Source organism: Merops nubicus, unplaced genomic scaffold (assembly GCF_000691845.1).
Source record: "Merops nubicus isolate BGI_N331 unplaced genomic scaffold, ASM69184v1 scaffold21187, whole genome shotgun sequence".
Classification (NCBI taxonomy): Eukaryota; Metazoa; Chordata; class Aves; order Coraciiformes; family Meropidae; genus Merops; species Merops nubicus.
The window spans coordinates 39,816-66,519 of NW_008622601.1; the positions used below are offsets into that span (position 1 = coordinate 39,816).

At 41.5% G+C, this 26,704-nt stretch overlaps 1 protein-coding gene across 1 annotated transcript in view; it reads left to right on the top strand.

Moving 5' to 3' along the window:
• LOC103777313 overlaps positions 1 to 18,160 on the top strand; it is a gene marked incomplete at its 3' end in the record, with an annotated part of 56,216 nt that extends 38,056 nt beyond the window's left edge. Inside the window, exon 6 of the mRNA XM_008944866.1 lies at positions 17,926 to 18,160. Coding sequence (XP_008943114.1) covers positions 17,926 to 18,160 — 235 coding nt within the window. The remainder of the gene's footprint in view (positions 1 to 17,925) is intronic.
• Positions 18,161 to 26,704: the final 8,544 nt, after the last annotated feature.

A 26,704-nucleotide genomic window follows, 5' to 3' on the forward strand; every position in this document is an offset into this window, starting at 1 on the left:
CAGAGGAAGCTTGCTTTATTTCTTTACCAGACATATATAAACCTTTCTTCACAATAGAAATATCCCCCCTCTGCATTAATTATCTTTGATATGTGGTTGTGAAAAAATTTCTACCCCCAAACTGTCAGATTTTTCCAGCACGGTCTTCCTGATACTCTTACTGTGCAGAAGTAAATACAGAATAAATGAGTGAGCTGAGAATTAAGAATCCCAGTTCATGTCTTTGATAAATGCAAGTGAATATAGACAGAGATTATTTTAAAAAAAACTTTCACTGAAGAAGCTTTATATCATGCCTTAATACATTACAGGATACTTAGCTGTGTGTAAATACTAAAGTTTAGTTAACCTTTCTGTGTTACAAGCGTAGAGAACTGAGTGGAGGTCAACAGTAAAACTTGTTTTGGGCAGAAAAATGACTTCATAGGTTTATTTTGATGTCAGTGTCTTACGGACAAAATGAGGTAAGTCTATTCAATGATTATTCTGAAAGTAAAATGCTGTGTGTTGAAATGGTTTCATTTCATGTTATTGTACCTGTGGAAGGACTTACCTGAAGAATTTTCTGTTAGGATGAAGCTTTGCAGCTAATGACTCCAGGATGGAAACTGGCCATGTGTGCTTCCAGATGGCTATGAGAAAAGAAACCCCCAAAACCCAGGGTCTGCAGGATGTGTTTAAACTTTTAGGAATTGATTTGGAAAAACAAATATGCATTAGAAGCCAATAGCTTTAAAATCTAGTAAATCATACAAGTACATGTGACAGTTTTGATGTGACAGATGAGCATGTTGAGCCAGTGATGGGAAAACTTCATCTTAAGGAGTTGTTGGCATGTTAGACAGGAATGAGACACTCCCTGTGGAGGTCAAGAGTACTTTGGGTTTTGTGTGGCAATTCTGAGTGCTAAGCGGAAAAGGGGCAGTTTGAATTCTCAAGAAAAGCATAGATACATGAGCTGTAGCTTGCAAGGTTCTGAGCTAATATGCTGGAGTCACACTTCTGAAAGTTCTGTGTTTTATCATTACAGAAAAATAAGAGAAACTACTTTTTGTATTGGGGGCCCATAGCATGCTTGTTTCACTGTACCTCAGCTGCAATATCTGTATGTTTTACATGACCTGCTGCAAAATATTTATACAGGTGAAAACAGTGTCTATAGTGAGCCTGATTTGTGTATTAATTTACCTTGATCTCTGATTTCAAAGCACCATAGCACCTTTGTCTTTTAGGCCAGGTCTCAGTGCTTTCAGAGCTTGCTGATCCTTGGTTTATATATCTATATATCTCTCTATGCTGGTTCGTTGTTTTATATTGTTGGCAGTTTTGAAGCTATTAAATGTTTAAGTTGAATCTTTCAGTTACAAATTCATAGCTTGCTTCAGTGTCATTTGAAGTGGAATTTGGTGGGAGCAGCTCATAAACTCATGATTAGAGGATAAAATAAGAGGCATACAGTTCAATGATGTGAGAAGTGGAAATGGTTTTCACCCAGTTGTTGAAGTATTGGCTTTATTTTTAACTAGCCTAGACTAAGGGTTTGATAAATTAAGGGTGTGTGAACCGTGCTGGACAAAGAAAGCAATACTCTGTTAAGAAATTATGGAAACCATTCATACTGCAGAGCTTGGGTAGAACATTTTAATTGTTCTTGTAGGACTGTTCCTAATGTGGTAAAGTAACTTCTGAGAGGTTTTAGGACAACTTTACAATGTGCTCAAATTAGAAAATTTAGTTAAGAATTGAGTAACTTAGTTTTATTATGGTGGTGTCCTGTTAAGATTTACAAGGAAGCAGGTTTGACCATGTACTTGGTTTGAAGTCAAGTTTGTGTTGCAGATAGACTTTGTTCTTCAGGTGTTTGGAAAGTGCCCCTTAGAGGAGGGATGTCTTCGGTGGGGGTGCCTGGCCCTGTCTGCTCATGGCTGGCAGCACAGGTGTGTTGTTAGGGAGCAGGAGCCGTCCCTCCCTGGAGCTGGCAGACACGGTGTGAGCCGGTAGGTTATCGATAACCTTTTGTATGTTTAACAAGCCAAATCCTTCCGTTGAATTGTTTCACTGCGAACGCTTATCACCGGACGGTTTGGGAGCTGTATCACTTTTCATTTGTTTTGGATCAGGGACTCAAAGTAATTTAATCATCTGCAGCGTGCAGCAAAAGCTTTAACTTCAAAAAGGGCAGTGAAGGTGGGATGGGGTTTCTTGGGGGGGAGGGGGTGTGCTGTCCCAGCAGGGTGCCTGTGGAGCCGTTGATGCCACTAACAGCACATATGTGCAGGGTATGGAGTGAGTATTTCCCAGCTTGTTATAATTAAGCAATAACTGCAGTTACTCCCAGTGTATAATGTGTAAAATCTTTGTGTGATTTGATTTCTCCAATGCTGTGTAATTGGGTCAGGGCTTATAAAGTACTTTATTCAGTAGTTTGTGGGTGAGAATGGGTGGAGTGAGGTGGGAGAGTGTGTGCACAGTTCAACACCACACGTGGCCAATATCTACCTCTGTGTTACCTCCTTCATTTACATTCTCTGTATGCATCCTCAATCTTCTGCTGCCAGGGCCCAGTGCAGCCCAACTGGAGATGGAACTGGCGGCTTTGGTTCCCAAGTGGAGAACTAGGATTTGAATTTGGCCTTCTAGCAGCCTGAGAACAAACTGCTCTGTGAAGCGATTTCTTCTGGTAATGGTGTTATGGCATAGGCACAGCATGGTACATGGTGCAGCAGCAAATTAACTTAAAGGGTGAGCAGAGATTTCAAAGCAAGGCAGAGAATTTGAGGGATTAAGCAAAAAAGGAAATGGAAGACTTAATGTTTTGCTTGAAAAGGCATTTACTTGAAAAAGAAGTTAGCTTTTCACATGTCCTCAGCTCTCAAAACAACGTAGGTGCTTTGGGTACTAGTCATCTTTGATGTGGTATCTGTCACCTATGGCTGGAATGGGAGCAAGCAAGTGGGAAGTTTGCCATGTCAAAGCCAACAAATACTCTGGTTCTGCTGGTGAGAAAGCAAGTGGAGAGGGGTTTCCTAAAGCTGTGGGCTGCCTGGGTAGGATCTGAGAACTTGCCTGTCTTTTACTGTTTTATCAGCTCAAGATGGATGGTGAGTCATTGTTAGCTGCATGGCGTGTTTCGTTATTGGAGACCTGTCAGAAGAGTTGATTAATAATCCAGAGCATTTGGATTCAATGTGATAAAACTAATCATAACAAAGTACTTCAGTGCCTAACTTGAAGCTGTGAAGAAAATCCTGTTATCATAAAAATGTGTGTATGTGAAAGGGCTAACTTTTTCTTTTTTTTTCCTACAAGATAAACAAACTCACTGGTGAGTTGCAGAGCGGCCGTACTGTTTCCAGAGGCTGCTTTCCAAACTTCCTGGTGATGAAGTGGAGCTGAGATTTAGTCCAGTCACTTGTGGAGTTTCAAGAGTATATTTCTCAGGGCCTCTTAAATTACGTGACAGAAGTTGTTATGGAAACAGCTTAATTAAATGATACACAGATAATTGTAATGAAGACAAATTTCCTTTCTCAGTTTGCCAGGATAGCCTGCCTTTTTGCTGGGCGCGAATTAAGCTTTTTTCTTTTGTCAAGTTGCTTAAACAATTTATCACTAACACATTTACTTTTATTACGGTTTACTTTTGTAGTTATTCTTGAAATAACTTCACTCAGGTAAGGAAAATGGTTAAATGTCATCTCATACTTACTTTTACCCAGAGGTGAAGACTGAACAAGTGAAGGTTGCTTTGAGTTCAGCAGATGTGTATGAAGCAGCTTGCAATTTGCTTGCCCTGTTTAATAAGAATATTGAAAGCCCAGCATAGCTGCTTGTCTCAGAGTCCAGTAATTGTACAGAGTGTATTGCAAGGGAGAGAGAGACTTTCTGGTAAAAAAACACTACCCATCTGTAATTTTTAGTGATGAATGTTTGCAGGTAGCACAGTCCAGACTTAGCGTTTGAGCTGGCTAACTTTGTGAAAGTTTGATTTGATTTCCTTGTTCTGTAATTTCCAGTGTTGAAGTGAGAGTTCTTGTTGGATGACTAACACATTTCAGCACTGGTTAAGGCACTTTTGGAGACCCAGTGTTCTTCATATATTAAATATTTCATTAATGACATAAGCAGGTGTCAAGGCTAGTTCACAGTCACATGTTTTTGAGCTGTGCTTCTGAATTTTGCCTTTCTCAGATTCATTTTGCAAGAGTGTTGAATAGGGTTAACACTTGATGGTGTGGTGCTTTCCCACGTGGCTTGTTAGCACCTCAGCTTTGTGCCTCTTTAACACAACTAAGCACATAATTTTTCTTGAATTGCTACTTTGCATTATGGTGTTTACTGCGTATTTATTAAGAGAATTAGAAGTGTGTTCAGAATATTAAGAGGAATGTCATGCTACAGGTGGTCACTGATTCTTTCTGTTGGAAGTATAACTCCAGTAGGCAATGTGGCAGGTATCTCATCACTGCTTTTGCATAGCCTGCAAGATCCAGTTTGCTACAGATTGCAGCCATCCATTTCTTCCTGAAACATATAGCTTATCCTGAGGCAGAGGGAAGAACTCATGGCAAGTTGTAGGGCAGACCTTTAGTCTGTCAGAAGGGGATAGCTGGCTTTTGTGTGACTGTCCAAGCTGCATGTGTATAGTGGTGAGCTTCATCATGCTGAGCCAAGAGGTAAAACTGACAGAACTGAATATAAATGAGTAGATTAATAATTTCTGGGAATGGCCAAGCTATTAGGATTTGGAAGCATGACTCAAAGATTTGCCAAGTTAGCCAGTAATGACCACTAGGCGAGGAGTTTGCCCAGGAGAAATGAGTTATAAAGTGATTCAAGGCTTTTTAAAAAAAAGTCTTAGGCGGAGTTTAATGACCAAGGTGTTTGCTTTATGCTGCCATCATTAGTGTTTAAATCCCCAGTATTTTTTGTTTGCACCTGCTTTTACTGATCTCATAACTGGCCATTTTTACAGAATGGATGTGGAATTTGGTTGAGCCACCAACTTTTCTTTTTTGGATGGGATATGAACTACCTATCGCAATAATGTTTCTGTACTTGTGATTATGGGCACTGTCACTGTTTCCATTATAAATTTCTGGATTTTTTCTTAAAGGAGCTTAAAACTCAGTTGTAAAAATTTGTTCTTGGCAGAAAACTTGTACACAATATCTTAGCTCAAATAAGGCTTTTAAAAAAATTTTGAGAGAGAAGGAAAACCTGGACTGCTTTGTAAGTTCAGGTTACAGAGGAGAAGCATACACTGAAGTCCCTTGTTAGTGGTACTTGGATTGTAGAGGAGTAGTACAACAGAAACCCCTCAGAGTTAGTCCCTTGCCCTGCATCAAATTTTAAATTGAGTTATAACAATTGAGCTTAAGTTTTGATTCTGTGGAAAAGCTTTTGGTAAAAGAGCATTCATTGACAGGCAGAAAAAAACAAACCAGAGGATATCTGGCATCAAGAAGCAGGAAACTTTGTGGTAGCCAGTGCTTCCCAGTGCTCGTTGCAGGGAGAGGCTGTTTAAATTTCTGGTTGCAAAGGTGAGATATACCTTGTTTATGGTAATGGTGAAAATCTTACTCGGAAGGAAGGAAGTAAAAATACGCTGTTCCCATTTACTGCGTTTTCCAGTGCTGCAGGAGATGCTCTGAGACCATCTTTAATCAATGTATATTTTCAGTGGATTGAATAAACCTGAATGTTGACGTCATGAAAATAAGCTGAGAAGCCTGGTGGAAATTTCTGATGCATTTTACTCTTCTAATAAACAGTGCTTTGAACTTTAATGAAGCATACCATGCTGCTAACAGTAAATGCAAGCAAACTGAGCTACAGACATTTTGCTTGAGGTGCTCACTTTTTAGTAAGATTCGTCACAAAGTAATGTGAGCAGATCCATATGACGCACGTGCCAGCAGTCATTTCTCTGCCACCATTTCAAGAGAAAACCTGGTGATATGGATTGTTTTCACTAGAAGAAGAGAAAACACTGCAGCAACGTAAGTCCTTGGGAAAACACTGAGCATCACTCATCTGTTTCAAAAAGCATCTTTACTACACCTTGAATCCCTAGTTTGCTTCCATTAAGATGGGCTCCTTTCAGTCTGCGTGTAGTCTTCCTAGTCTGATCTGTTCCTCCTGTTAATGTGTTTTGTCTTTAATAAAAACTTCGTAAAATTTCTGTTGAGCATTAACACTGTTGTATATGCTTTGGTGCAGCACTTAGTGTGGTGTGTCCATGGTTCTGACTGGGGTGAGTGAGCACAGCTGGGAAACAATCCTGGAAAGAAAGCATTTTGTCAGAGGTAGCAGTATGTGGAACCCTGTGCCTTCAGTGGGAAACGAGACATACCAATACCCTGGAGACAGTCCAGTTACTGTGCTCTTGTGCCTTTCCTTCTAGCATGACTTCTGTTGTGGCAGGTTTGTGCCTCTTTTGGAAAGAGATTAGTTCTTTGGTACCATTGCTGTTGCGTGCGTATAGATGAAGGTATGTGACAAGAAGCTCACAGCAGAAAGGTAGTTATGGAGAGCACCTTGGTGAACTAGTTTTGCTGCTGGAGGTGAGTTCAGTGGAGAAGTTTTTATTAAAACTTTAGTTTTGTTATGATAATAGATAATTACGTAAACATTTCGGATAATTTGATTCTAAACTAGTTGAAATGTCAATTTTAAAATGTTTTGACCAATGGGTGAACCTTTGGATAGGTGTGGATAACCACATTGTCAAGAATTCTTGTTAGTAAATGCCTGAAACTTACGAAGAGGTAGCTATGCTATGGTTGTAACTGTGGAGTCATTCATGAGTTGGCTCCTATTTTGCTCTTCTAATGATATTCCCAGGTGTGATGCAACTGAATTATGTCTCAGATCATCTTTAAATATGAATTCAGTAATTGATCTGATCAGTGATGATCCTGTTCGGTTTATTTGTAGAAGTAAGACATTTTTCTCCCGATGATGACAAAAGAAGTGGTGCTTTAGTTTTGAAACTGTGGGAAATTTGTTTCTATCCTGTCTTCATTTCAACCAGCAGCTGTAAATATACTAATGCTGCCCTTTGATTATGTGAGTACCTGCTGTGAAAGTCAGATGTATGGCTGTATAAGCCTGAACATGATCTGTGTGGTTAAGCCTTAGTCCCTGGGTGGGAAGAAGAGAGAAAGCTTTCTGTGAATGGAGCAAGGCTAACTGGTGTGTTAGTGTTTCTGATAAGCCCCCAGGAGTTAAGTAATGATTTGAACCTAGGTTAAGTAGTTGGAGGCTTTAGACCTCACATCTGCATGTAAATCAAATATCAGACCCATTTTTTTGACTCAAGAATACACTTTCTTCTGGACACCTGCCCTCCTCCAGCTGCCTTAATGTTTTTTTTTTTATACCCTCAAAGCAGAGCAACCCACAATAGCTAATTTATGAAAACTGTTCAGGTATTTGTGTTTGTGGCTTCACCACATATCCATGCAGCTACTTGGCTAGTTTCAGCCTTTTCTTCATACTTGGACCCTGCCTTGGCCTTGCTAGATGTGTGATATTTAGTTGTAATGTCTTCAGGACAGAATATGCAGATCCGCCTAACAGAGTGGCAAGTTGTGCAAACTAGGCGAGGTGGTTTGAATGACTTACCAAAAGTCATGGGCAATTGAGAGCAGGATTTATTTTCCTTGAGCAGGATTACTTTCCTTACTCACTTCATAAGGAACCTGTTGAGAGGCTATGATAGATACAGAAGTATGGGATTTACTGGCTGCAGTAGAGAGTTAATATGAAAGCAGTCCCACCTGCACTTTCTTACCAGGCATTCAAGGACTCCTTTTTGAGGAATGGAATTTGAGCATTTGAGTGAAACTGTCTTTAAGTCATGAAGCCCAAATAAGTGGATATGTAGCAGGTTTAGGTCACAGGTGGGGAACCTTCCCAGTTTGGTAACCTAGCCTGTGTATTTGTAGAAGTCTTTGAGCCAAATATGCTCCTGTCATCTCCCTCTTCTCCTCCACAGGCACTTGGTGCTATTTGTTGCAGAGATTCTTTCTGGGGTCAGAATTTGCTGATATCAAACGTGAAGAAGTAACTATGGCTCATAGCTTGTCTTCTCTTCAGAGATGACTTTAAGGGACACAGAAAGCTCTCAACAGTAGAGGAAGCCATTATTTTTTATCCCCAGTGTATCATCAGATTTTCTTTTCCTCCACTTACTAAGCTTGCAGGGATTATCTCCTGCAATTCCTTTCCTCTGTGAACGGTCCTCTTCAGCTATGCCTGTCCCTGTTCTGCCACAGCTTCCCCTGAGCACAGAGACCTTTCAGTGCCGATCCCAGGGTGATAGGGAAGGTGCTGAATTCACTGTGGTCTTGGTGTGCACGACTGGAACTGGCAGCAGGAGCATGCTGAAATACAGTTAATCTGGTGGTCAGTTGATGTCTCAGCCCATTTCCTGGAGGACGGAGCTGCATGTAGTGATGAAGCACTCTGGCAGACGGTACCTGCTGGCTCCTGTATGGAAAAGGTAGTGTTAAATGGACGTCCAGTCTTCTGTTGCTAAAAGTCTCTAAGTTTCATGCCATGTGTCTCCAGGACCTGTTATGATATCCCTTTAACTTCAGATCAAAAAACTATCTGCAAAGGAAAAACTGACAGGTTTTGTGTGATTTACTTTCATCTTTCCAGGTGTCACTTTCCCTGGTGTGACTGAGTAGAGACTGTAGGAGCAGGATCTAATTTTGCCAGGCTCATTTGATGAGATTTGGGAACACATAGCAGGTTGCACTCAGCCCAGAGCAGCTGCATTTTGCCTTGTGTCCTCAAAGGAGTGGTTGAACACAATGTAAGTACAAGACTGTTCCTGCAGAAAATAAAATGAAGTAAAGATAGGGCAGTCAAGCTGTTGACTGAATGCAGCCATAAAGATGAACAAATGGGAAGACTAGGGAGCTAAGGACTATTTGAAGCACTCCTGGAGTGGGTGTCTCACTGATGCTTCAGTAGTGACATGCTTAGGTTCCTGATGCTCTTCTCCAACTGGGTGAAAAAAATAAGCAGACCTGGGCCAATGGAACACACCAGTCAAAGGAAGTTCCCACTGGGGTGCATATACTCTGAAAACTTCCATAAATTGTTCTGGAATATGGCAGTTTCCAATTACAGGTTTTCATAATAAGAGGCTTATTGGCAACCAGTAATACAAGTTAACTGTGGAAATTTCTATTGCTTTTCTTGGCCCACGTGCACTTCCTGAACAGTGTGTGCTTTGTTCCAGGTGGACCATTCTGGGCTTTGAAAGTGTGTCAAAACATATGCAGGGCTGAGACCCTTGGGAGCTGGCACTTTGAGCCTGATCAAAGGGAACAAAAAAAGGAAAGTGAGGGGCTTAAGGCATGAGCCCCAACCTGTTAACTCTTGGTTGAGTTGTTTCCTGCCTTGAGGAGTTAAAGTGATGATCACCAGTAAGAGATTTTCTTAGGCACATGGGGAATAATTTTTACAGAGTTCTCAACAAAGCCTCAAACCTAGATAGCCTTGGGGGTATAGGTATGCAAATATCTTGGAGAGCCCTTCCAATATGTTTTGATTAGTTTGCATTGTCAACCTACTTTCCTCTTACGGGCACGTGCGGGTGCAGGCTTGTTCGGTTTATGAATGTTGAATAAGTCTTCAAAGAGTATCAGTTTTTCCAGGAAATATTTTTTCATACGTACTTGTATTGTTTAAAAAGAAAAAAAAAGTCAGTAATGGATAATACTTCAGGTTTGTGTGAGCCAGTACTGTGGATTTGCTTGGCACTGCACCTTTCAAATGATATACACTCAGCACAAGTAGATTCTTTTCTGATTACATGCAAGCAGTGTGTAACAATTACATCTTTTGAAATATATATTGATTCATGGTATTGTCTCAAAGTTGCAAATAATCCAAAAGCCTATCTGCTTTTTTACATCGGATACAAACAGGATATCTTTCTGCAGTAGTTTGCTGAAAATGCAGTGATTTCAGAGAATCACATCTTTGAAGATGTAACCTTACGTTACTCTCTTCTTCTAATCCACCCCTCTTGAGTGATTTATTCTGAAGACTGTGCGTCATAGGTTTTGTCCTGGCACCCATTCCCGTAGGGTTGTAGTGCAAGTCCACATTACCAGAAAAAGATGGCTGGGAGACAGTTTAAAAAAACAACAACCTTAAACCAAAAAGAAAAGAACACACATGCAAAGAAAAGAAAACCAGTTCCAGTTAGTAGAAAGGGTTTTGCTGCCAGTGTGGATGGGGCATAATTTGATTTAAATGACTTTTGAAAAACAGTTCTCAAAATTGTTCCATGCATTTTCTTCCTGGCTACTGTTGAAAATATGGAGCCGAATATTTTCTGTGATGTTTCAAACCAATATGTTCTGGCAGCTGCTTAGCTGGGCCCTGTGCATTACTCTCTTGTTTCCAGTTCGCTGTGGCCTGGAGTGCAACACTCAGCTCATGAGATGCACCAAGGTGGGAGGTCTTGTGAGCAGCAGGCAATACAAAGACCCAAGGTACAAGGAACATTTCACTGGGGTCCAGCAGGGAGGCTGCCAGTTTCAAGGGCCTCTTTTATGAAAAGGGTTTGCTTGTAGGAGATGGAGGAACTATGTGCACCTCATTGGCTTCTCTTGAGTGTGGAGGAGAAGGTTGATTCCTGGGTGGTGTTAAAGGCTGGGTGCAGAGCCAGATCTTTTGCACCTCCCTGGGGCTGAGCTTTTCTCACTGAAGAGATTTTCTGTACAGATGATGGGCTGTGGCTAAATATTTATCACCACTTTAAGTGTGACAACATAGAGGTGCATAAAAGAATAGTGCATGGGTTGGCAAGCTTTGGCTGAGACATGAGGTGTTTGCTGTATCTCTTCTGCTCCAGAGACTCCTGTGTTTTGGGGAATGTGTGTGGGAAGGTTGGTGCAAAAGCAGTAAGTATTCTGGAAATAGAGGCTGCTTTTTTAGAACCAAATCAAATCCTGGGGGTGGCAGCAGGGATGGAAAGTGTGGAACAAGTTTGTTGATCTGGCTATAATAATATACAGCTCTTTGTAATGCAATTGGGAGTCCCTACCAGGCTGGCTTGTCTACAAGGGAGATTGTGCAGCATTGCCTGTAAATGGACATGGAGATGCTGTCCTTCCCCTCTATCTCCTTGACACTGTTACCCTCAGTACGTCTAAATATCACAGAACAGCTCTGAAGTGTGAATCCTCTCAAGCCCAGAGAAATATCTCTCAGAGATACTCCCAAGTAATCCTTGGGAAAGATCATACAGACCTACCAGATGCCTATTATGAGCCTTTACTGCCTCTTGTTCAAAGCAGCTTGGATCAAGGGGTCCACTTTGAGCTCAGATGCTTCCTTTGCAGGCGGCAGAATGGCTCCTTTCTCTAGTTTTGGAGTGGTGTGATCCATGCCACTGGTACCACAGCACATAGGGTACCTATGCTGAATAGGGAGCAGCTCCTTCTGACAACTTTTGTTTTTTCCTGCTTCTCAGCAGTTTTTAGAGGACATAAAAGCCAGGAGTATATGGCTGGAGCTGTTGAATTTATCCTGTTTGGAGAACCAGATGAAATGAAACCAGGAGAACATGATGCTGATCCTAGGACTATGTATCCTCAAGGCAGCAGTGGAAGAGCTGGACTGGGAAGAGATGGGTCTGGGGAGACCACAGAGGGGTGTCAGGAAAAGGGTGAAGGCAGGAGTAGACTTGAGGAGAGACAAGGACAGTGGCAACTGTCTCCTGCTCGGTGATGAGGTGTTGATCAACATGTTTGGAAGCAGATTGTAGGTGTGGGATGGGGGCTGGGGCCACGTGAGCTGGGAGCTTTCACAGGCAAATGACGGGTCAGAGACCAGATAGGGAGTGGAGATAAATGGTGAGGAGACAGTTCTTGTTTTAACTTTGGGATTCAGAAAGGTCAGTCTTGAGAATTTTCCCTTTTGATGCTTTTCCACTCGTTATTCAGGTTATTTGTGCAAGGTAGTAGGACAAAGACTTGAGCTGGACTTGGCGGTGACACTGTAACCTGTGATATTTAGGTACAGCCTGAAGCACAAAGAAGATAAGGGAACAGTTCAGGAATGAGGTTTGTTGGTGGAAGCAGGATGAAGTAATGAAGAAAGGTGGCTGTTTGGACATCAGGGATGTTTTTCTGAAGTAAATTCTGTTACTTGTACAGCTGCATGACAAGCCTGGGTGTAAGGCTGTCTGCTGTGTCTGCTTGGGCTGGACTAAACCTGTGTGCTCAGTCTGATTACTTGAATTACTTCTGCACTAAAAACTCACTTTGGAGGTTTGTCTGGGCAGGGAGGATGCAGGATGCTGGCAAGGACAGGGGAGATGGCTTTGGGGACTCAACTGGTTTGATGGGCATGTTGCAGATCTGTTGCTCTGTTTTTGTTTTGAGATGATGTGCATTAGATTTGTTTCTCTCCTACCTCTCGCCTACTGCAGTGGGAGCAAATAAGAAAAAAATCTCTGAGAAGTGAAAAGTTGTTTCCAAAAAGCCTCTGTTTACTCAGGTTGTTTTCCTTTGAATCCACAAGCAGTCTGGCTTTGTAGCGACTGGGTGTGACATCTGGGAACAACAGAGGCAGCCCACTGGAGAGCAGCAAGTAGCTTTTTCCTAATCAAGAGGGAGAGGTTTTAGTTTGGATGTTCGTGTGATTATTGGTTCAAATGCGATGCCTGGAATGTAAACTGTAATGTGCTGTTTAAAATAAAAGAGCTATCCTGTGGGCTGTTAACAAGTGTTTTGGTGATTTAGAATTAAGATTTAAAAAAATATCCAACATTTGGGACAGGTGGTTTTTCTCTTATTGGGAGTGCCATCTTTTCTTTATCCAAGAAGGAGCTAGGGCAAGCCAGCTTTTGGTTGCTCTTTTCAGAAAAGTGACGCTATATGGTAGCTTGGCTGTAGGATGTATGTGTGAGCTGTGACAGCATCCTCATGTTAGCCAGGTTCCTTTCCTGCTCCCTCGTGAGTGAACGTTAGGGAGCCGGCTTTTAAGTGCAGCCTGTTTCATGTGGCAAAAGCTGGGAGACTAATAGATGCAGGTGTTCACAGTATTGGTATGAAATGTGGTGTTTGTATCAGTGTTGTGGTAGCAACGGTCTGTTTAACGCTGAGATGATTTGGTCCAAAGGCCCTGTTTTCCCACTGTCCTCCTTGTGAAATAACTGCTTTCAACCTGTTTCTCTTTCTCAAACTTGTGGCTTTACAAGGTCCTCTCTGCAGTTGAATCTAATGACTCTGACCTAAACTTTGTATCCCTACCCAGTATTGAGCATAATAACTTGTCTATAGCTAAATCTGGCCTTGTGTTTGACCAAAGTTTTTTTTGGATGAAAGGCATCTCACCTTGGTTTGCAAATCTCAGAAGATAGGCTTGGGCTGAAGACCTTATTTCCTTTATAGCTGTTTCCATGTTCAATCCTCCCTGTGTAATGGGAGCTCCTGCCTGCTATGAATCTGTCTTCAGCTTCCACTTGCTGGTGGATCTGACACCTTTCTACAGCAGTGTGAGGCACTTCTTTGTTGTCTGCCCCAGTGAAGAGAGTCTACTGTTAATGACTTTTAATTTCTAAAATCTTTGGGATAAGTTAGACATTTTGGGTTTGATTATGCATTATGAGCTATTTTGCTTATGATATTATGCTTATTTTGCTTATTATTATGAGTTATAGAGAAGAAATGTTACGCTATATCATCTCCATACTTTCCCCAGTGTCTTTATGACAATAGTTTTATAATAGCAGCATTTTGAGTGAGGTGAAGAATTTAATTTTTATTGAATCTGTCCAAAAGAATGGTGGTGAAGACTATCCTGCTTCCTTACCTGCAAGAGCCTTTGGAGGACTTCTCTTTGCGCACAAGCTTCTGTTGAAAACGGTGGCCCTATGTGGAAAGTTTTTAGCCATGCAATGTGCATCCACCCAGCTCTGTCTAGTCCAGCAGTCATCCATGTATCATCTTAAGATCTATGAGGATTTATGGATCGCTTGTAAATATCAGAAATGGATAAGGAAGAAAAGCAAACCTATTAGTGTCAGGCTTAAGCTGAGGGGTTAATAGCTCAAAGTTGATTGAAAAATCACTGGTCTGGTTCAGTAGTTTGAGATTATAGAGTATCGTGTGAGTTGTTAGCTGTTGCCATTGAGGAGGCAACAACTAAAACCCCATACCTGATCTGAGAGTCAACAGGCCTGGGCTTAGGTGGCAAGTCTGCAAAAAGCTTTGGAACTAACAGGGTAGATACAAGATGGCTTCTGGCAGAGAGAACAGCTTCTCCTGCAGCTCAGGAGGTAACCCTTGTGCTTTCAGATGCATAGATTCCCAGTTCAGTTTTCTGTTGGAACAAATTCCTCTCGAAAAAGGACAGTAGTTCATTTGATGGCTACTTCAAGACTGGGCTGAAATGCAGCGAGGTAGTCACTGCTGTCCAAATTATACGTATCCATGCCAGGATATTCTTGCCCACTAGCTGTTTTTTATTATATTTATGGTTGAAATTGGATTTTCATTCAAAGATCTTGTGTTTGGTCAGCTATGACTTTACAAACCAGTCATTGTGGGGCAGAAACTTGATTCTTGTTCAGTGATTGATATTTGTTTAAAGTTGGAAGAAAATTATTCAGCTACTCTCTTAGGATCACACATTCAAATAAATTGACTTGCATCAAAATGCTTATTAAAAAAAATGTTATTATTAAAGAGTGTATGAAAAGAATACAACCTTAAGGTTGAACATTTGACTTCCCAGGTCAGGAAGTTAAGATCCTTTAAGGGGCTGTAAACCTGCACGTTGGGGTGTTTGCATGGTAGCAGGGTCATACATTTCACACATGCAGCAAGGGGGAATCCCTTTCTTCTGGGTCCATGCAGAGTCAGCTGCATTGACAGAGGATGATGCTCTCTACTGCTCATATGAGTAAGCAGTAGACTTTGCCAATAGTGTGTTTGATTTATTCCACATCTCTGACAAGTGCCGGTACGTTCTAGCTGTACATCTTGTCATGCACAAGCTTCAATAGCATAGTAAGAAATAGAAGAGTGCAACATCATCAGTTTCTGGTTTCCAAGATGCTGCATATAAGAAATGCTTCTTCTATCATGGTGAAATTTGCTGCTGATCATATTTATAAGGATCCTTCTCCTTGGAATCTGTGTGATGAGCTCATGTTGGCCAGCAACTCTGATCATCTTACATGGAGTAATTGTATCCGTTGAGCTTCCGGTTTTATGAAGTCTTTTGCAGCTTTCTAGTCTTGTGATGTACAGCTTCCCAAAATTTTTGGTGTGATGTAAGAAATCTTGGGTGAAATTCCCTACTCTGTTATGGATGAGGTCAGCCTAAATGAGCTGTCTTGGCCTTAAAAAGAAAACAAATCCTGTCACCCATGCTTGCCAGCAGCTGGACATTTTGCTGCTCTACGCTGCACAGAGGTCATGGTTTTGTGGACTCTGGAAAACTTTACTTAAAAATCCATTTGCAATAAGGAAATGTGTGACTGGGGGTTTAGACAGTCACAACTGGAGTATTCTGCTAGCTGGTGACAGCAGTGTGTATCCTCTAGCTTGGGGGAAGCACAGTAATTTTTGGATATAGCATTTAAAAAGAAATCTGTTTCTGCTGCCTTCTTTAATGCAAAATAAGCTCTTCAGCCACAAGCTTTCCAGTGCTGCACCTTTGGAGAAGCACTTTCATCATTCAGTTATATTTGATGTTGTTTGCTGCATCACATACAGAAAGCTTCGTAATTTAGCACATGAAACACATCTCACGCTCTCCAAAGAACAACTTGGAGAGAAAGAAATGCAGGCAAAGCCTGAAGAGGTTGAAGAAAATGAACTCCTGCTGCAGTTGCACACTTGCACACATCTGGTGCAATTGAAATTTAAGAGCTGAATACATCCCCATCTGACCATGGTAGGGTCCAAACATTACTGTTGACACTGGTTTTCTTTTTGGATAGGCACACTGGCAGAGTCACTAGCGTGTGGAGCCGTGTCAGCTTTCTAATCTAATAGACTGTTCTTGCCCAGACCATTGTGTGTCAGTATTTTATGTACCAAATGTAGCCAGGTTTAATAATCGGCCATTTTCCCACCTTCTGCCAAACTTTTTCCCTTTTTTGTCACAGTTTAATGTTTGAGTCAAAATCTGCTATGGTAACAGATTATATACATATTAAAAAATGAAAATAAAGATGGAAAGCAGAGTCACAAAAGGTAACAAGAGTTCAAAGTAAAGTCATCTGAGTTGTTTGGGTTTTTTTTAAGTCTTGAATTCAACTCTGTTTTAAAATTTATTTCTGTTATGTATTGTAAAAAGATTACAAAGAAATGAGGACTGTTTGAAAGCATGACTGTAGCTCTGTATGTGTAAAACCTTGAAACTCTTCCCTGTACAGGTCTGACTTGATCTACTTGCTTTTTAGTTACTGAACAATAATTTGTGGAGCATTTTGGATTCTATTTTTATTACTTGGAATGGTTGTCTTCAGCTAGGACCTGTTGAGGCTGTTTATGGTTATTTCTAGTGACTGTATGATATGAAGTATGTTACAAGAAAGTTGGGGTTTTTTAATTGCATTTTTTAAAGGGTCCTTCTCTTGCCTTGCTGTTTGCATGAGTTGCTGCTGTCATATACTGGGTCAGCAATGCTGAGGACTTGGCGGGACCTTGGAGAAACATCTCCAGGAGTTACCTGCCTGGTGGACACCAGCCCCAGGGGAGCTGGAGAGGAGCTCACTCACCAGCAGGGCATTGGAATGAGGTCAGGTAGTTTCTTTGTGATTGTAATGTATAGCAGGTTATTTCTTACTCCATACTGATTTGAGTCTCACATGGAAGTACCACAGCTTGAGTGAAACTGAAACACTTTTGAAATGAAAACCTGTATCTAGGTTCCAGGGCCAGGTATGTGCTTGCAACTCCCTGTTGGTTGAATGAAGGATGCCAGTAAAGGCATATGTATATCCAGGCAGGGTACCAACCATTTTGATCATTATATCCTGAGATGGAGCAGTTTCTGCCTCTGTCACATGCAATGAGGGATGCCATCCAGGTCTGGTGTCTGCTTTACTTGGACATGTGTTCTTCATGATTTTGGACACATACGGTTTCTCCTCCCCCTGTGCCACTGCTGCACTAAAGTGAGGGCAAACCTATAGTAATGGTCAGTGTTACTTATCTGAATTATCAGTTAGCTAATGTTTAAGTAATTTGAACTTTAATTGAGTTTATTCATCTTGGTAATTTAATTGGGGGATTTGTATAAGTACGAGCAATAATGGAGTGCCTTTAACAAAAAGACCAAAGCCTTAAATAAGTGTAAAGCTTGGTGCCTCACCAAGCTGCCACAGCCCAGTTCTTCTGCAGGTCACGGGGCATCGTGTTCTCTGGTCTGTACTTTTTCAATCTGTTCCTAATTGTGTGTTGGGGAGCTCTCCCAGAGGTGTGCTTTGACATGATCCCAGCATTCACTGGAACCATTTCAGTTTTGGGACTTCCCAGGATGATTAGTGTATCTCGGTGAACAATGGTCTAAGCAACTCATTAAGTTGCAGTGTATCCTCCTCCCTCTCTGTGCTTACTCCCAGCTTCTGGAGAGCCGATTAGAGGCTTGGCAGGAACTGTATGGTTATGCTCTAGATACGCCTTGGATACATTATTGTCACAGTTGAGGTACTGCAAACGCTGTGCTGGTACTGTCTTTATCCTAGTGAGGTACCGCTTTTGATTGTGCAATATCTGTGGCTAATTACATGCCGATTGCAGTGTGCCACCCGCCACCCACAATTCATTGTCAGCTCCTTGGGGATGCAGATGAAAAAGGAAAGATAATGTTTTCTTTCTTCAGTCCAGTGATTTAGCTTGCCTCTTGTTTTTTAATCCCCTGGTCCTTCAGGTAATAAAGCCAGATGGTAGTGACAAAGAAACAGAAGCCACGCATGAATCAGATGTCCCCGAGGATATGTTGGGGACTTGCATTCCTCAAGAGACGGCAAAAGGCGATGCTAGAAGTCCAGATGTCATTATAGAAGCTCAGTTTGATGATAATGATGCAGAGCATGGACAAGACCACTTGCAGGATACGTTGACTGATGACATTAAGAAACTTTCCCTGGATACCGGTGGAAAGGGTGAGTAGATCAGATTGCTGGTTTAAACCTTTATTTGAGCAAACTGTGGAAGTATTACTTTGTTGCCTTGCTTTGCTGCAAGATATAAAATACAGGCATAAAAGCTTAATGCCTTATCACTTCTGTGCCTTTCTGCTAAACTGCCTTTATAGTTTTGAATGGATATTATGGATGGGGCTTTATGTAGTTTTGATTGATGCAAAGTAAATCTGTGAAACAGAAGTCACACCTTTAGATCTGCAATTCTCAGGGTTGTCTGGGGACTGCTGGTTGCTGTTTAATTCAAGATGCTGCTGTAGCAGTTTTCTTCTATTGCAGCTTGGCTGGCCAATCTATGTGTCTCAGTCTGAGGATAAGAATATATTTCCTTGGGGGCAGTTAGGTTTGTTGCTGTTTTCAAACAGTTGAGTTACGAGCAACTTAAAGATTTGGTCCATTTAAAAAGAAAATTGCACTAAAACCTAAAGCCAATTATGTGATCTGTTTTGAAGGCAAACCTATTTTATTCTGAATCTGAATTCCATCCAAACCATCAAGTGTTGCTTAGGGCAAAATAAAGTAGGCTCCCCTGTCCCAAACTGTGCTCTTTGCATGTCCTTTCTAGTATTAAATCCCTTCCTGAAGAGCTGTGTGTTGAAAGGATTCTGACAATTGGCACATTTAATGTGTGCCTTCAGCTGCTGGCGAAATTTTTGCCAGGACAGATATTCTGGTGAGTTCCTGATGCCTGCCCAGTTGTCCAGAAAAAAAGGGCAGTGACTTAGGACTTAAGTAGCTGTTGCCTCTGACAAATCTTGGTGGAGGTTGTAAAGCTGATCTGTTTCATGCCTCGTGTTTTCCTGAGAGATTGCTATAGAAGATTCACAGACCTCTGCCTATCCTGTTGGTAGACTTCCATTTTTCACACTTGTCTGTTAATAAAACTGGAAATAACATTTGAGTGGAAGTGTTGTAGCTTTTATGACAAAACATTGGTTTCAGCTCATGAATGGAGCTGCCACCTCACCAGTCCATGATGCTATTTCCTTCTGGGTACCTCTGCTTTCTGAGATACTGCCAAGGTATGTGAACCAACTTCCATCTTGTTCCATTACTTTCCAGTGTAGAGCTTGAGCTGGGAGTGACTCATCTTGTGTGCAGATGTTTTACACAGCTAGTTATTAATCTCATCTCCTTCACAGTCTTGGAGGCTGAGTTATAGCTGCACACCATTGAGCTGCCACTTTGACTTGACGATTCTGAATCTCCCAAAATACTCCTGAGTCACATGTTTTGTCTGTTGCATCTTTGTTGCATCTGAAATGAAAATTCAGGGAATGTGTTCTAGTTTGACATTAGCATTTAAAATAATACAGACTTGAGCTAACATTTTACTTTACTTGTATGACTGTGCTTTCTGTGTAAAGGGCTGATGAGAGTTACTCTTCTTGGTGAATCATAGTTCCTTGAGATGCTCTGGATTAACCTGTGTTGGAGGTTAAGTCATCTCTTAATCTGTGCCATCTGAGTGTTTTTTGCCATTTAATTCTATCTTTGGAGATATTTGTAGAGCAAACGTTAGATCAGCTTATTGTCTACACAGTTGAAATCCAACCTACTTTTCCACTGCAGCTGCCTAAGCCAACTGTTTTCTTTTGTTTTCAAGACCTTCCCATGTCCATCCTTAACAAGCTGTGAGGCTGATGTGGATGTGCCAGTTAGATTTCTGCTGAGTTTGGATTTTGCTATCGCCCCTTTCAATACTTGCTTCAGCTTCTTTGGCCATATAACCCATATGGATTTTTCTCTAGTTTCTTCTTGCTCTGCTTTTAATGCCCTCCTTTTTTTAATACATACAAAGTTTACGATGCTGCTTTTTCTGAAGGTGTTTTTGAGGAGTTGATGATTGCTTTGGCTTGTTTCCTGTCTTTCATGCAGTTTCTCATATCATCACTTATCCAGTTTTTAAGTCTTGCCTGGAAAACAACTATAGTTATTCTAGCATCAGTGATAACTGTCATGAAAAACGAAAAGATCCTGCCAAATTCAGCCTTCACAGGTGTGGCTCAAAATGCTTTTTCAAAATGATCAAACATACACTTTTTCAAGGCAGAACTTAGCCTTGGAGGATAATAGCCACTGAACCTCTGAAGGGCATCCATTCACTGGAATGTGGTACTGGCATCAGGAGGCAGAGTGCCTGGCAGGGTTGGACTGCAGTGAGTGGAACTGCCCTCCCTGTGTGACATGGGCCTCCCTGGGGAGGGTTGCTTGCCTGCTGCTGTCTGTTCAACTTTTCTCTCAAGCTAACTGCCCATGAGACTTTTCTTTTTATGTTACAGCCCTTCTGCTGGAAACTACTGCAGCAGAACACAGAGAGGAGAATGGGAGATGAGATCCTGTGGAGGGATCTCTTGCTGACTCACCACACCCAGGGCTTTACTTAGTAGGGTGTACTGGACAGACTCATTGCATGGCCTTATGTGCAGAAAGGAGCAGGAGAAATAGTTTATGGCCAGTGCAGCTCTTAAATGAACACTTCCAGTGAACTTTCTTTTTTTTCTCCCCTAACATAGGGAAATCTGAAACCTTCAAGCTGGGCAAAGATGCCATCAAGGGTATCATATTTAATAAAATCAGGACACCATCTGTCACGTTCTTATGTGCACTTTGTGTGTATATGCATACATATATGCGTGCATGCATAAATGTGTGTGTATACCTGCATACATATATATGAAAAGATCCATATATCTAAGACCTGAACAAAACCCCCACCAAATTCCTGGGGGTGAAAAATATCCATGGCTACTTTAATAGAATCAAAAGTAAATTTTGCTCATTCTGGGCCAAAAGAACAGAGCTGTGTTGAGACAGTACTGAAATCTTGGTGCATATACACAAGCCCTGCAGATTGCTGCCTCTAAGTTGCAAGAAGGCTTTTGTCCTTTTTAATGGAGGAGTAGAATTGCACAATATCTCAGTTGCTGGCTCATTTGCTCTGCTGTTTCTGGTCAGAATGAACCATGAAGAATAAAAGTAGATGTGTCATTTGAATAAGAGCACTCTGGGTCACTCCAGAGAGCGCGAGCTGTTTCTCTGTCTTTTCTACCCTGGCCTGTGTCCCATCCCTCGTTGTGGTTCCGTTCCTCTTCAGAGCACAGTCACCCTCTCCATCTCTAGTTACACGCTAGGGCAAAGAATTTGGGGTTAGCCCTTGCTGTCAGAAGCTCTGAAGCATGAAACATTGTGTATGCTGATTATGCCCCACATTTGAGTGGACTGAATTTCCCTGAAATCATTGTACATTGGGCTTCCCATGCCTCTGTGAGGCTTAAAGTGAACTTGTAGAAATTGTTATGCCTGGGGCTGCAGGCTGAGACTCAGATATTGGATCTGTCTTCACCAAGTGCTGCAGTTACGAGAGCTGTGCTTCCTATCCTTCTCTTCCCAAGAGCCCTGAAGGGATAGGGTAAGCAAGAGAGAAGTTCCACAGCAGAGAAGAGACCATCACTTTCAGCCTAGTTCTCAGCCCATGTACTTTCCGAAAGTTCTTGTGCTCATAAAAGTGTGTCAGTCTTGCTTTGCTCAAGGATATTTAAATAAAAGTTCATAACTGGTGTCACTCTGCCAGAAGCTTACCTGGTCAAAGGAGTTTGCTCTGCTTTTCTGAACTCTGCTTGCAAAAAAGTTGGGTTAAAGATTATCCTCAGAAAAGTCTCTGACCTAGGAAGCAATGAGCCATTTTCCTCTCCAGCATGCCGTTGTATAGAGAGAGCAATACTGTCCTGTTCCAAAGTTAGGTTGTCACAATGTTAGGTTTTGGTCCCTGGAGGTAAGTCATTTTTAGCAAAGCTGAAAATCTCTTTTCCTCTTTCATTCTCAGCTGTATTTCCAAGGTGTAAATATCTACACACTCAACAAACTTCACCTCTGCTTTTTTTTTTTCTTTACAAAGACAACTAGCACGAGCACCTTGAAGAAAGTTTTTCAGCTCCCTCACTAGTGTCCTTCAAACTCTAGCTGTGGTTTCTATGCCCTGTTGAAATACAGGCAAAGACCAAGGCAATAATAACATCTGGGCACTAGTCTGAACAATATTGTGTACACAGAGAAAATTAATTCTGTATAGTGGTTGGTGTTGACATGCAAGTCCTCTGTGGTTTACTCTGGTACCTCAGCTTATTCTGTGCTTTCCAAAGAAGTCATCCACCAGTCAACATGACCTTTGCAAGGTTTTTCCAATTATTTTCCTTAATCCTCATTCATATTGACTACTGCAACAGAGGTAATGTAACTTTTATCTTCTCACTTAGTACTGAGTTAAAATACATTATTTATGTGACTCACCACTCCAGTAGAAGGATTTCCTTTGTATTCCATTTCAATATGTAATAAAAAAATAAACTTCTCTGTATCCTCCCAGCCCAGGACAAGTGCAAAATGTTCTGTACAGAATACTTTACGATGCTGTATCCCTACATAGACTTGTGTGTCACATGTGTTTCATACAAATGTCAGCTGTCTTTTGTTAAATATTTGAATCGGATTACTCTGATAAAGAAGTATCACCAATTCAACAGTAGCAGCTACTTGTACTCTTGAGAGCAGCAGCTGTGCTCATAAGTGTCTCAGTATTTCTTAGTGAAAGAATATTCAAATAAGTTTGTAAACCTGTGTCACTATGCCAAAAGCTATCCTTGTCAAACTAGTTTGCTCAGCTTTTTTCAACTGTTCTCATGAGAGATCTTACTTTACCAGATACACAGAATATCCTCCTTCCCACGGGGCTGTTCACAGAAGTCATCGAGGTGGTGGACTGGCTGCCCTGGCAGCAATCAGATAGTTGTGTTTGTTCAGGATTTCCACTTACATCTACACTTCTGCAAATCAGAGTTTGAGTATGCAACTGTCTGGGGCTTGCTCACTGCCTTGACGTAATGAAGTTTGAATAGAAATAGCTCGTTCACAGGCAGAGTAAACTGACACCTAACCCAGCCAGTTGGATGTTGGAAAAGCAAATGGAATAGCTGGTGGTTAATAGGTAGAGTCAACAGAATTTAGGTTAGAGCTGCTGTAGAACTTGCTTCTGTTTCCCTGCCTGTTCAGCATTGGCCAGGTGCACACTGATTGACCTCTTTTCCAGTCAAATGTGACTGTCAGCCTCTAGTAGCCCTGGTGTAGGGTCTAATAATCTAAATCTGCTTGGTGCCCACACTACTGCTGACTGGAGGCTTTTACTGAGTATTTCAGGATTGCTTGGCTCAACAAAAGTGGCAGTACTTGGTAACTTTGCCATATGGTTGTGTAGTAATTAAGCCATTCTTTTCTCAGGATGTTGCTCTGAAGTAAGTGCTTGGAAAGGTTTTTGGATCCTTCTAGTGACAGAGAAAACTTGTAGAGTTTAATGTCGGTTTTGCACCTTCTCCTTCACTTCCATGCCCCCTCTTATGCTTTTGTGTCTTTCCTTCTAAACTTGTCAAGTTGACTACCTGCCTTTTGTTTCTTCCTCTGGTACCCGGAGTCCTGCAGTTAGCAGTGCCTTGTGTTGGCTTAGGCAGAATTTAGAAAGGTGCTACTATTCTTCTCTTTGGCCAAGGCTTGTAGGGCAAGGATGGTGGTGATGAGAATCTGGACCACATGCTGTCACTCTGCTCAGGTTCCCCCTTCTTTCAGTTCAGCTGCTGTGAAATCTCTGACAAATTTGAAGCTCACCAACATCACTGGCTGCTGGAAAGAATAACTGTTCTTCTCCCTCTTCAGAGGCTCCTGTTCACTGAGTGCTTTTACGGACTGTTCACGCTTCTTTCCTAGCCTGCAGCTTTCTGGAGATGGATCATCTCCACTGCATAGCTCTTAACATTTCTAGGCCATAGCAGAGTGAAAGCTCACCAGGAAATCTTCTCAGTTACACGGCTTTTAATAGAAATCCTTGAGGTGGAACCGTCAAAAATGAGATCGGTTTCACTCTGCTGAAGCCTGGAAAGCCAGAAGAGAAGCTGGAACTGTTTCAGCTGCTCAAGACAGCTCTCTATTAGTTTATCCTAAGTTCATGTTTGTGGGTCTCTGGATCTAGCTCTTTTGGTTGTTGCTAGAACTTTTCTGAAATGAGAGCATGGATTTCTCAAAGAATGAACAATATAGCAACTTAAGTGTTCTACTGGTATTGAACAATTTGGGCTTTAGAGTTGTGTTAAGTGCTGTGGGCTGAATAAGCTCCAATTATTCTTTTGTTGCACAGCTGAATCCTGAAATGGAAGTTAATGTTGGGAAAGTTTCTTGTGCTGTCCTTCCCTAGTAAGCTTTCTTGACCCTCAAATGACTTCTTAACTAAGGGAAACAAACAAACAAAAAATTAAAATTACTTACGCAATTAGGTAACAGGGATTAGATTAAGTTCAGCATCTTACCATATGTTCCTGAATTCACCGGTATTTCTCCTTTGAGTTACAAGTTTAGGTCAAGTAAGTGAGAGGGCATGATACTGAGAATGAATGGTGGGTGTGAAGATAAACATTAACTAGAGTATGGTCGTTGTCAACAGCAACATTTCCAGGATGGTTCAGATTAGGATTCATTCAGCTAACATACTTTCCATGCAACAGTAAAAGCGGACACACACTTTGGGAGCAAATGCACATGCAGGAAGGAAGAACATTAAGTAGATAGACAAAATACTAAATGGAAATGTTTTTGTAACATTTTAATTTTACTTGCTGTTAATGTAATAAAACTGTGTTTGTGGTGACTGCAACACTACCTGATTTTTTTTATTTGAGGTTTCATTCTGTTGCAATAAAGCTTCCAACCCCTGTGACTGGCTGCTTCTCAAGGATATGTGAGGGCCAGGAGGCCTGAGCTACCCATGCTGTGCTTGTAGTAATGTTATGTGGCTACTGAGTCAGCTACAGTTTGATCTGTTAGGCTAGACAGCAGCTTCCCCAAATGGTGTTTGATCTTTGCAAGGTTCTAAGGTCAAGTGACACTTCTGTCTCATCATTCTGCCATCTCCTCCATCATTCCTTGTAGAGGTGGCTAAATAGAAGAAAATAATTATGTGCCTGGCTGTGTTGTGTGCGTAGAAAGCTAGCTATGCTCCCCTCTTCGTGTTGCCTGTGCTGTGTTACTGCAGATGCTTGTCTCTCTGTGGTACACATTCATTGCCTTTCCTCTCACTGTTGGAGAGTGTCTTGGCTGTGCATCTTCAAAAATGTTTTTGCTAATCATCTAAGTCTCCTGGTCGTCATCTTCAGTGTGCTCTTGGGCACGCAGGTGTGCAAGTTCAGGTGTTCAGACTTAAGCAGACTCATCCTGCCACAGTTGCTCAACTGAGTATTCAAAATAAACACCTTTAAGGAAAGTTCCTTAGACACAGCTCTGTGATGGGCAATATGGGAGCGCTGCATGGTTTGGAGCAGCTTTGCTTCTTTCTCACAGAGCCCTCTTGCACTGCACATGGGAGCTGTTGGGCTGTTTTTGGACTGGCTGCATGTGTTATATTCTAAAGTTACTGGCTTACCAGTCTTCTCACAGTGAACTACCTGTCTTCCCTCCATTACAGGTGGAAAGCTCAGTGTGTGGTGATACAAATACTTGCAAAATACTGCTTCTTGCATGGTATTTTCCCCAAGCGAGCCTTCTTATAGCCTGTTTAAAATAGAATCTAGTTTTGGATAGTAGCTGGTACTAAGTGAAATGGCACTTTCCTTCCTCCCTACTTCTTGGGTTGGGAGGAGAGGCTCTTTGGTCAACTAGGTGAGGCTTCAGAGAGAGCTCATTTGGGTCTCTCTACTGTGGACTGTGGGGGAGAAATCTGCCAAGATGAGGAGAAGCACAGAGGTCCTACTTCTGCAGGTACTGAAATAAATTTGTAGCAGCTGAAATCATCCAGCTAGGGGCAGGTGTTTCTAAGAAACCAGATCCCTTTTCTTTAATCTTCAGAAAACTACATTTTGCCTTACCTGAAGGGAGGACCAAGTATGATGCAAACTACTGGTTCCTACCATCAGTTTTGTGTTCTGGAGGAAAAACCTGTTCAGTGCCTATAAACATCAGTGACAGCATGTGAAGAGCCTTTTACTGTCTTCTAAATGGGAAAAAGTTTCCTCATTGTCCCTAAAAATGAAGATTGTAGCAGAATAGCATAACCAGGGGCAAATCTGTATGTGCATTTGAATGTGTCATGTCTTGGTTGTAGGGACTTTTCCTTTCCCTATGTCTGATATAGACAGAACTTTAAAAAACACATCTTCTTTGAGTGTGAAACACAATCCTTGAGATATTTATAATAAATTGGCTTGGTTTACATCCCTTTCATTATGTATTTGGTGCTAAAGTTTAATATGCTGAAAACTGATTATTGAAGCAGATATCAGAGAACCTAAACGTTGCTATTTAACTAGTTAGGCTTTGCTATTGAGGGGTTTACAGATGAGCTGATATCTAAGCACAAAGTGAAAAGCACTATTTTCCTTTTTAAAAGCTTCATATCAATAATGCCTTCTGATGGGATTCTTAGGGTATTCCCATGTAGAGTAAGCCAGCTAACTTCTCAAGTAGATTTTT